This window comes from Alligator sinensis, unplaced genomic scaffold (assembly GCF_000455745.1).
Source record: "Alligator sinensis unplaced genomic scaffold, ASM45574v1 scaffold231_1, whole genome shotgun sequence".
Classification (NCBI taxonomy): Eukaryota; Metazoa; Chordata; order Crocodylia; family Alligatoridae; genus Alligator; species Alligator sinensis.
This window is the reverse complement of record NW_005842003.1, coordinates 987,342-999,732: the sequence shown is the minus strand read 5'-3', so window position 1 is coordinate 999,732 and position 12,391 is coordinate 987,342. Positions and strand designations below refer to the sequence as shown.

The 12,391-nt window shown below is 38.0% G+C and overlaps 1 protein-coding gene across 3 annotated transcripts in view; it reads left to right on the top strand.

Annotated features, from left to right (window-relative positions):
- Positions 1–11,237, top strand: part of PCDH7 (protocadherin 7) — a 401,051-nt gene extending 389,814 nt beyond the window's left edge. The window contains exon 3 of one of the 3 annotated variants that reach the window (XM_025201796.1): positions 10,993–11,237. In XM_025201796.1, the coding sequence (XP_025057581.1) occupies positions 10,993–11,102 (110 nt within the window). In that variant the 3' untranslated portion in view covers positions 11,103–11,237. The remainder of the gene's footprint in view (positions 1–10,992) is intronic. The other 2 variants (XM_025201803.1, XM_025201802.1) reach the window with 2 other exon arrangements.
- Positions 11,238–12,391: the final 1,154 nt, after the last annotated feature.

The window sequence follows — 12,391 nt, the reverse complement described above, 5'->3', positions numbered from 1 at the left end:
GCCTACCACAAGGGGGTGTATTCTCACCTATGCTTAACATGTTTAACATCTACACTAACAATTAACTGATTCACCTATGCACAAGAAGTTTTATTAGTTTTATCTATGAAGACGATTGTTTTACCACCACCTAGGATAAGAACTTTGCCCAGGTTGAGGCTATGTTGTTAGTCTACTTCAACAAAAATCAGCCAATCCAAATTTATTTGCCAATCCAAATAAAAGACAGGTTAGTCTTTCACATCTTTGGAACTCAGGTGCTAGTAAGCAACTCAAACTAAACTGGAAAGAAACAGCTCTCACCCACTGTCTGAGTTCTAGCTACTTGGGAGTGACACTAGACTGCACACTTTCATATAAAACTCATGTAGAAAGGACAAAGTGCAAGGTTTGTTCCAGAAACAACATATTAAAGAAGATCAACCTTAAATGTGAGACCAGTCCAACAATGCTATAAACTACTGCACCTGCATTTTGTTATTTGGCAGCTGAATACACATGCCCAGTTTGGGACAGATCGACACATACAAAGTGGTAAGATATTGTGCTGAACAAAAGTTGCAGGTGCATTACTGGATGCCATAATCCAACAAATAGCAATAGTGCCTATGTACTCATCAGAATCACCCCACAGGACATCAGAAGAGCAGTAGCAAGCAAAACAGAATGTACCTGGTAGATTGAACTAACAGACTCCTGCTACATGGTCACATTATGGTTCCCAGTAGATTAAAATCACAATAAAGTTTTCTCTCTACAATGCAGCCACTGGATGAAACATTGGTAGCCACATGAATAAAAATGTGGTAGTTGTGACTAGAGATGACCCAAGAGGGAGCTGGAATGACGATCAAAGCTGCTGGACATCTCCCCGCAGGTGCAGAGCTTGATTGGCCAACATGGCGGAACTTGAACTGCCTCTGAACAGGGATTTGTAAAGTTAACATGCAACTCTGGGGCTACTCCAATGATGCAAACAGTATGTGCAAATGTGGAGGAAATTTTCATACTACATAACACCTATGGGCCTGCCTATTTATAGGGTACTAAGCACCAACCAGCAAGGACCTTACCAAGGCTAAAAATCAAGTAATAGTATGAGTCTGTTTCTAGATCCAGATTTTTTCCTGGTGATAGGACATGAAAAGAAGTAGTAGTAGTACAGAATCAGGGCCTTAGCTTATAGATAAGCTTGTAAAGTGGAGCAGGGCTGTTGGGACTCAGCCAGAGTGCACCATGAGTTATTTAATCATCATGCTGCACACTGAGGACACTATGCTTTACATTAATGACCTTTTGTTTGTATTATTTGTCTAGTGTTTTCTCTATTTGATTAAGTCAGGTCTTAAATGTTTGATACATTGGTGTTAAACTCTGTTTTACTGCAGTCACTGTTAGGACAATATTCAACTAAATAATGCCATATTTAAGCATGAAATACATATATAGTATGCATATTGGCTTTTAAAAGGAGCCCAAAGAAAAGAAGTAATCTTTGATGAAGGTAAGTGAGTGTCAGCAGCTAAGGAGCTGAGCCTGCTTGCAAGGCTGATGCCAGCCCTGCATGCTGATTGGCCCCGCAGACTGACTTGGTGGCCCAGGTCTAGGGCTGTATGCTAAGTCCGACCTTGCATGCTGGCTCTGGAGGCACGAGCCAAGTTGGATTCAGTGTGCTGAGTTCAGGACTGCATGTCAGGAGCCATGATAGCACATAGGGTCAGACATGGCATGTCAGATTCAGGGCCACATGCCAGGGCAGACTCGGTGCACTGTGTCTGGCTACATATATCAACCTCACATGTGAACCTAGTCTGGCATGTAGGTGGGGAAGAGAGTTCTCTACAGGTTAAAATTTGGTGATGGCAGTGGGAAGAGAGAGCAGTGGCAGCATTAACTGCCATGGCTCCCAGAGCTGCAGAAATTAATGCTTCCATAGCTCTCTCTCCCTCCATTACTCACTACCAAATTTTCAGAACTGGGGAGATCCTTTTTTTTCTCATATAATGCGCATGCCAATTTTCCCCATCAGGTTTGGAGAAGAAAGATGCAAGTAATATGTGAGAAATATAGTTTTGAACAGAAGAAAAAATTAGGAAAATATCTTTTTGGCAAATTAAAAAGGAGCCTCTGCTTAAAAGAATCATGCATCCTGCAGCAGAGCTAAAACAGGCCCATTTCTGTTTCTTCTTTTTCCCCTACTACTTCTGAAATTTACTCTTGCATCAAGCCATCCTTGAAAGCTTAAACCATCCCCATCCTAGATTTCCCAATGGAAAGACTATTTTGTGCATCTTTCCTGCCTGGAAAAGGAGTAAGACCCCAAGAACGGGTGTACCCTGGGGCTGGGTTATGGACCAGGATAGATGATAGAGTCTATACAGGTGAAAGAAAGGCAGGGATGAGTGACACTTACATTGTCAACAATTAAATGTGTTCCAAAGAGAAGATGATAACCTGTAGCGAGAGCCTCCATGCCCAAGGGCAACAAATAAGGAAGAAGATTTCTTACCCAGAATTTTATTTCCTACAGATTTTACAGCAAAAGAGGCTTCATTAGGGCCTCAATTCCTCTTTTTCAAAGTAAAACATAGGAGCTGGAATATTGTGTTAGACCTAGGAGTGTATATATAAACATCCAATGTGAGATTTTTTAAAGTTCCTAAGGGAGTTCTAGACACTTCTTTCCTATTGACTTTCAATGGGGGAATGAGTTTCTAACTCCTCCTTTTCCATCACTGTTCATGCCTTAGACTTTCTGTGCCTAGACTTCTGTATTATTATTTTATTATTTTTATAAAACATTGAAAAGGACTTTAAGATTTAACATGAAAAGATTCTAGTTCCAAAGCAATTAGTGTGTATTATTGTTGTAGTGCAGTTTGCGTGTCCCAAACAGCAGATTTGTGTTTGACTATATTCCGCAAGACTGCTTTAGAGATGGCATACACTATCCCTGCAGTACATGATAATGCCACATTCAGAATGACAGCAGTCCAGGCCTTGGGGCAGTAAATGCTTCTTGAGATATGTTCAATTGCTGTTTAACTGTGTTTAGCCTAAGGTGCAGAGAAAGAAGTCGCTGATGCTTTCAAACATGTTTAAGTATTTTAATAGTGTCTTGGCATGTCAGACTATGCCACAGTACTAACTGGGTTCAGTTCATTGAATTGCTGCAATTAGAAACCAGGAATTTCCATGGCAGTATTACTGTAGCTGCTGCTCTCTTGTTCAGTCTTCATAATAGTGCATTTGTATACTCAGTACCATCTCAGTTATTAGTTTTCTCTGATCATGTAGTCAATACTTTACAGGCTCCAGTGTGCCACCAATTACACCAATTACAACACAGCTTGTAAGCCAGAATGCCATTTAATATGAAGATTTTTATGGGCTTTTGTTTAATTATACAGATTTTATACAGATTCACTAATCTTGCTCATTGTAAGAATCTCTGGTTGCATATTTTTTGTGCGTGGAGATTAAGGAATGTGGCTATAGGAAATGGTAGAGAGGAAAATTGTGAATAAAAGTAGATAAGTAAATATATTTTTAACAGAATCAAAATTCCCCATATTATTAGTGAGAGAACAAAGGAAAATGGCTGCCGTTTTATGGCTCTCTAGAAATTCTGTAAGGGTATCGGTTTGATAACTGGGACCATGGAGTGATATAATGGGGCATGCCCAATGGAAGGAAGCAGAATAATCTACAGGCTAATATTATGATATTTCCTGATCTAGCAATGAATAACATTCATAGTGACTGACTGCTGTTTTAATAGACATAGGTTGGATCATACTTTTTAAGCAGGCCCTGTGTTTGGAGTGCTATAGAGCTGCAGTTCTGCTAGAGCAGAAGGGTTCTGGGGTAAGAACTGTATAGCAAGGAACACGTGTTTTTCCCTTAATGATCCATTGCACAGAAAGATGTTTTAGTCCTTTGGGGGAAATGGGTGGAACAAAACATGTGAGTCGTTGAGCACAGGGGCCATCCCTGCAAATATGACTTACATGTGAGAGAACAGAGAGGCTCCTGGTAGTGTGAACTGATACTAAATCTGGACTGATTTAATTATTGATATGGTAGTATCTATAAATGCAGCTAAAGAGGGAAAGATTATGTGGCAATGTTCTGCCTGTAGGGATGTTAAAACATTATTAGTGGTAACTTTGCAACCTCTCTTTCGCTCTTGTGTGTGTGTGTGTGTGTTTGTGTGTACATGCATGCATACCCTGAGAGTTAGTGAATTATAACTAGCTGACTGGTTTCCCCATGCTCGCTAAAATTTACTACTCCATGAATCTCTGCCTCCTGGGGAAGAAAAAAAGCATTTAAAAAAATTTAAATACCCAAAATGATACAGTTCTATCTTAATGTGAACCTCACGTTCTCTCTAAACTGTTGGGTGCCTTGCCTTCTCAATAACAACCAATCTTTCTAGCCCTAAAGCATCAGCTATTCACAATCAACGTAAACACGCGAATGGATATAAATAACACTACTCATTTGCATGCTTCTGTACAAAGGAATTAGGAAAACACACGCAACATAAACATTGTAGAGATTAACTAAGTATAATTAGTTCAACAGAACTTTAAAATTGTAATTAATAATTACACAGTTGCACAATACCAAATATTAGGAACTAGGAAACACTGAAACCTCTTAGAAACCCTATTATAGGGGGTGTCACAGTAAGAGTATTTTAGTGCTCATGAAAATCCTTTTAGGAAAATTAAAAGAAACCGAGACCTGCAGCTGTATTTTATGTTTGAATAAATTCTCCTTTATCTATCTCATGTGCCATCACCCTCCCCAGAATGTCCTTTGGCTCTCTCCCCACTCACTTGCAAACATTGGAATACAAGGATACTTCCTCTCCTCTCATTTATTGTTTGATGAGTAATGTAACACTTAAAACAGTGTTGGTCAATATCTACATTGCTAGTAATCTTTTTATTTTTAGGCTCCTAAGTAAGAGGCCTGACTGTCAAATGCTAAGATCCCAATAGCTCCCACTGAAGTCAGTGGGATCTTGTTAGATGCTTGTCAGATGCTTCTGAAATTTGCTACCTACGAAGGCCCCTTAGAGATGTTCATTTAACAAAAGTGATGGGTTCTGATGCATGGCAGGAAGCATGATTTTGAGATCAAGGATCATATCCCAATTTCACCATACTTGCCAGTGCATGGAGAGCCCAGAATCATTATCTTAGGCTCCTCCTATGCCAGCAAGTTGAAAACCAGGTGCCTGACAATCAGCTGACTGTCAGATCCACCAGGGACCATACCAGGGTTTGGAACTAGGCCCAGTATGGTCACCGCCAGGCTGATAATCAAAGAATCATAGAAAATTAGGTTAGAAAGGGACCTCAGGAGGCCATCTAATCCAACTGCTTGCTCAAAGCAGGACCATCCCTAAATATAATATACCAGCCAAGGCTTTGTCTACCCAGGTCTTTAAAAAAACTCTAAGGATAGAGATTTCACAACCACTTTGGATAAACTGTTCTAGTGTTTTACTACCCTCTTCGTGAGGAAGTTTTTCCTAATATCTAACCTGAACCTCCCTTACTATAACTTGAGACCATTGATCCTTGTTCTGTCATCCACCACCACTGAGAACAGTATAACTGCATCCTCTTGGGAACCACCCTTCAGGAGTTGAAGGCTGCTATTAAATCCTCCCTCAGTTATCTCTTCTTCAGACTAAAAAGTCCAGTTCTGTCAGCTTCTCCTCATAAATCATGTTCCCCAGCCCTCTAAGACTTTCCGTTGCCCTCCACTGGACTCCAGCAGTCTGTCCATGTTGTTTCTGTAGTGGGGCCTCCAAAACTGGACACAGTTGAATGTGAGCAGGGTAGAATGAGTGGACTAGATACAGTGATTACACTGGGATCTGGAACAGACTCTGGTGATATCTCAGACCCTGCTGGCAAAAGCTGTTCAGCACAGGATTTAAAGTCACCACTGTGGGTGGTGCAGGGAGCCTCTGTTCCTCCTTCCCCCTCAACACTGGGAACCTCTGCTTCCCTGCTCAGTGCAGCCCAGCCAGAGCTGCTTGGCACAGGGTTTAAAGGCCTGGTGGCAGGTTTCACCCTGCTAGGATTTTTAAGCCCCATACTGGGAAGCCTGGCACATGGAAGCCTCTGTTCTACTGTGTCTGGCTAGTGCTATTCTATGCAGGGGTTAAAGCCCCAGGGTTTAAAGGGTTTAAAGCCCCTGCTCAGTCTTCATAATAGTGCATTTGTACACCTTGTACCATCTCAATTATTAGTTTTCTCTGATCATGCAGACAATACTTTATAGGCTCCAGTGTGCTACGAATTACACAAATTGCAACACAGCTTGTAAGCCAGAATGCCATTTAATATGAAGATTTTTATGGGCTTTTGTTTAATTACACAGATTTTATACAGATTCACTAATCTTGCTCATTGTATGAATCTCTGGTTGCATATTTTTTGTGCATGGAGATTAAGGAATGTGGTTATAGGAAATGGTAGAGAGAAAATTGTGAATAGAGGTAGATAAGTAAATATATTTTTAACAGAATCAAAATTCCCCATATTATCAGTGAGAGAACAAGGGAAAATGGCTACCCTTAATACTTTAATCATCACATAAATATAATGGGTAGAGGCCTAAGATGCCTAAAATGGGTGTTGGAGCCTAACTTTATGCACCAAGTTTTAAAAGTTCTGTACTAAAAACAATGTATATTGGAAACAGATACTAGATTAGCTGCATTGAAGAGGAGGATGTGTATGAATAGCTATGCTCAGAGTTTCAAGCATATCCTAGTATGTAGCTGTTAGCTTTCCTAGTTAATGTATAGATATTTGTACAAAAAATCAGTGAGATTAGAACTGACTTGTCTGTGCAAAAATATTTAATAGATTGAAGGAAGGAAGATAATTTCTCCAGGTGATTTCTGTCACTAATTAGCATTGCAAGAAAAATTGTGTTGGTTAATCACTCGCATTTTAAAACACTTATTTAAGTCATGGCATTTTAAGATATGGGACAATAGAAATCTGTTATTGTTTTTCTTGATGATGTACTAACTATAATGACAAACACTTCGACATGTCTTGCCCAATTAGTCCTGTCAGCCAGCAGTGAGGTCTCCGATGAAGCGTTTAAATTTTAAAAAGTATGAATTCTTTATGAAAAACCATGCCTCTTGGATAGAGATATGCTTGCATATGAATTAAATGGCAGAAGAAAACCAACTTTTCTTCAAACGTAAACTGTGGAATTCAGTTGCATCTAATACCTGGTTATAGAAATTCTCAATCTAGCTCTAAAATGAGTCAGCACAACTACTGGAACTCTGTAGCTACAGTAGCGTGGAGCTTTGTGAGTTAATTTACCTTGCTTCACAGGTTATCAGTTGTGGGGATCTACACTATTCTTCAATGGGCAATATAGATAGGATAATGTACTTTGTTAAAAGACCACAATTCCTGCAATGTAGTATAATGCAAAGCAAGCACAATGAAATTATTTGAAACAGAAAATATTTTAGTATGCACCTTTAACAAGTCATATTGCATCAATCAAAAAATGAAGGCAACCATTCAACCAAGTACTTAAGCAATAATAAGCCAACCAGTAAAACCCTTTCTATCCAATGAGTGAGATTTTCAAAATCAGTATTGCACTAACTCTGTTTCCATTGAAATCAGTAGTGTAGTGCTTTTGAAAATCCCACCCCAAAGAACTGAAGATAATGCTTAATTCGGGATATGACTGGCTTGCTTCAATGGGATTACATATGTGTTTACATGATTAAGTTATTTCCTGTTTTAGCACCTAAACAAATAAATGGAAGCCTAATGTGACAAATTCTGAATGAAAGGGGACCCAGCTTTATAATTATTGTATGGTAATAGATTACGGTATCTACCTGGATTTTCTACCCAGTCTCATGATTTCAGAATGAAATAAAGAAAAATAATTTTTTTGGAGGGGGCACCAGGGAGTGAAGGGAGAGTAAAACTGGAACATCAAATAAAATGGCAGGTCTTGAAGAGCACGATTCAACACCCACTGAAATCAATGGAATATTTTTTGTTGACTTCAAGGGTCACTGAATCAAATCCTGCCTGATATGGAGAAAAGAGGAAAAAATGAAACTGTACATAAAATAAGTCAGGACAAAATTATGGTAACTATCATTGAAAAATTGAGTAATTTCTTAATTTATTTATAGTAAAGAGATCACAGGCATTGCCACTTGGCATATATTTACAACAATTCTAGTCATAATTCAAATAATAAAAATGACCAACTTTTTTGCAGTGGCAATTGTTAGAAAATAAAAAATAGATCCTGAAGCTTATTAAGAGATAAAAGTTAGGCAGGGTTGAGTCTTGCCTTTCTTTCTCTCTCTCTCACACCACATAATGCACATCTCTCTCTCTGTCTGTATGTGTACACACACACACACACACACACACACCTCTCCTATATATAGATAGATAGATAGAGGTTATATATATCTATAGATCTATAGATATATAGGTTGGGTTGGGTTGGGTTGGGTGTTGGTTGCGTTAAGTAAGTTATGTTGGGTTGAGTGTTGCTTTTATGTATCGCTCTCTCTCTCTCTCCTAACCTCAATAGTACATTATTCATACCTCCTACCTTTAGGGAGTGTAACAGTAATTTTAAATTTCCTTTTATCAATAGTGGAATTTTTCAAGTTATTCTTTGTATTTGTGTACCACTCCCAGGCCACAGTGAGGGAACTGATAGGCTGACAAATTTCAATATTTCTGTTATCCATTATTGAAGTAGAAAACGGTAGGAGTTGAGTCTAAATCAATAATCCTTTGGTGTTCTAAGGAAAACTTAGTGCACACACACAAACATATTTTTTAAAACTCAGAACCTTAACCTTAACATTACTAAGTCCAGATGAGTGCCTATATGAATAATAATCCCTTCTTGTTCTTACTGAAGTCAATAGGGTATTGAAATATTATTAGGATATGACAGCTTTCTTTTGAGCATCCCCTACATTGTAAAATAAGCAGCATTAAATCAACGTATACTACATCTTATGAAAATGTTAACATTTAGAGTTTGTTAGCAGTTGATTTTAAGAGTGTACAAAGAAACATTTAGCCTGGTAAAAGATAATATCATTGTAGGATGAACATCAGAAATGTCATTCCCAAGTGAAACTTGTTTACAAACTGTTGTTCTTCATATAACTTTGCTTCCATGGAAGTTAATGGGAATTTTACCAATGAAATCAAAATCTTCAGGCTTAAGCCATGGCTGAGTACCTTTGAAAATTCCACATCCAGATTTTAATGCCACTGTAAATATTTTAATAAAATTAAAAATAAAATAGTTTTTTATGATAGAAATAAAGTTATTGGATGCTGTGGTCATGTCTCCATGGGAGGTGCTGACTGTGCAATCAGTACATTACTTGTATAAACAAGTACTAAATGACTACACAGTAACCCATGTTACTGTGTAATAGTGCCAACAAATGGTTTTATTGTGATGTTGACTGTGCAGTAGCCTGAGACTACTGCATAGTATATTGTGTCACAGCTCCTGCCATGTGACACTACTGCGCAGTAGTCTCAGGCTACTGTGCAGTTAGCGCCTTGTGTAGAGACACAGCCTGTGTGTCTATAAGGGTTTAGTTCAGTAAATTGCAAAGAAATAAATATTTCACAGTGAAATTTCCCAACATTCATAAAAAGGCATGAAGCATGTTATGAAGAAGGAAATTAGGTAAAATAGTATAAAAGGTATTATTTAGGATAATGGATATGAAACAAATTAAAAACTATACATTATGTATTGATATTAAGTTTAAATATCTGTGTATACAACATACTTTTTTAAACGGGGGAATTTTTTGCCAACCAAACTTGAGTTAAATACCCCATTACTACTTTAAGAATCTAATTCAAATAATTGGCATTGCTCACAGAGGGATAGTCTACTCAATTTACACAATATCACATGTATCTGGATTATTTTATTGACACACAAATCGGCCTATAAGAATGGCATACATTTCTAATTCATTTTCTGATGTTTGTACAAATATAATGTATTTAAGAGCCCCCTGTTGTAGCAGGTAGGTTTCAAAACTGAAACCTTTCCTGTAGCAAAAGCCTACTTGATATCAGTGCACAACTGCTGAAAAACTAGGTTACAGAGGTTTGGAACATGATTGCTTTCCACGCAGCACAGCACATTTTATATTCGGCCAGTGCTTCAGCTGTTAGATTTCTACACAAACACCTTTGCACGTATTAGATCACATTTGGAATGAATAAGTTTATATGTGTGTTCCTAACCATTCCTGATTGTAGAATTCATTTTAACATGTTATATACTAACAGCTTAGGTCTAGTGCTGAGAAGATTTATATGCATGTCAAGCTTTATGTATGAAAATAGTCACATTATGACAATGAGGCTACTCAAATGTAGCAAGATAAGCATATGCATAAATGTCTGCAAGATAAGGGTCTTAGATTCTATTTATAGAAGACAGAAATGTTGTTTTAAATAATCAAAAGAAAGGTTTTGTATTTTAATAACTTCAAGAAAATGGGTAATATGAAATGAAGCATTTGGTTGATGCATCGGTTTCAAAATCCAATGCAATCTTGAAAGCCAAAATTCATTAGCTAACTGTTACTATTCCCAAATGCAGAAAAACAGAAGGCCTAAAAATTACTATCATATATTAAGAAGTGCCTTTATACTTGCACTTCTTTTTTGGACTACCGATATCTGGTATAACTGCATAGTTTGTTGTTGTGTATGACATATATGTAATAAAAATGAACATAATGCCAAGAGATTTTACATTTAAGATAAGATTTTGCTAATACAATACCTTTAAAATATATACTTTTGCCTTAAAGTTCATCAGTCACACTTAGGAAGGGAAAACATTTTCAGTAATTAAAAAGAAAAAAAAAAAGTAATTCTCCTCTGTTTTCAGATTCAAGGCCTCTACCAGATGTAGCCCTGACGGGGAAGTGTACCCGAGAGTGTGATGAATATGGCCAATCTGATTTCTGCCTGCTGGATGCCAGTTCGCACTTCACCTGAAAGAAAGCAGAAGAGCCAGCCAAAACTCTCCACGTTCATGCCTGTTGATGAACGAGGCAGTCAGGAAAAGCTGGCCAATGGAGAAGCCTCCCTCATGGGTGATCGCAACAGAAACCTCCTTAACAAAAAGTTGACCTCATCCTATGAGACCTTCAGTGCAGCTAGTTTCAGCAAAAACGAGGAAGCCAACCCAGAGGATATTCCCCTCACACAGACAGGGGAATACAAGCCATCTCCTGTCAATACCCTAACGAGAAGAGAAGTTTACCTGTAGGCTAAAAAGAAGCAACAACAAAGTTCTTTCATGTATAAGAAGGAAAAGGGGCAAAAATCTTTAAATCAAAACAGTCTAACTCAAACAAATAAAGGGGAATAAAAAAGAGGGGGCCACCAAAGAGACAAAAGCTTTGCCTGCCACTTCTGCCTCCACAGCGGGCATTTAACTATACTGTCTGCTTGACTATACTATACAATGTAGAAACCATTGTTGTTACTTGCATGTCTAATCCCCCTCACTGATTTTTATTTTCCTAAATTTATGTTTGCAAATTCCTTTCATGGTAACAAGTCTGATTAAAAGACCACAACACACTGTTGTTACCCCTCTGCAGAAGCATGATTTAAGCCACTCCTATTTTGTTTGATTGTCATCTGGCTTGTTATGGAAAACAGGTCAGGAAAAATATATTCCAGACATATCATCTGAATATTGCTGATCCCCATCAGGGATGATCCTTCAGAAACCATACATATATAGAGGTAAATACAAAAGGAGAACCATTAATAGGCACTTTGTGAAGATCACAGCTTTAATATTCTCACCTGGGGCTGGAAGCAGCAGAAATATATTCAGCCTGAAACTGCAGTCCAAAACGTGGCATATTTCCCTATGAATCATGAACTCTGGGTTCTGTTTTATCTGTAGAATGAACTTTCTCTCTCTTTTTCTCTCTCTCTTGTTCTATCTGAAGGCTTACTGAAACATAAGTAAAATTAGTATCATATGTACCATAGCATACTAATGATAAGCTGTTAAACTCGTGTTATTTTGGACAAGACCAACATCTAGCTGGGATGATCGTAATAACTAAAAGGCCAAAGATCACACAATGGATCAGGGGAATTGCTAAGTATTTGGGCTTGACTTAGAAACCTAACGTACCCACAAATGCATGCATATACACAAACACATTCAGTTACATTTTGCACAGCCGCATAGTTCACAAGCCCAGATGACATCCTTCTTTTTCAAACGGATTTTAGTTGAATACCCAAAGGAACTGAAATGA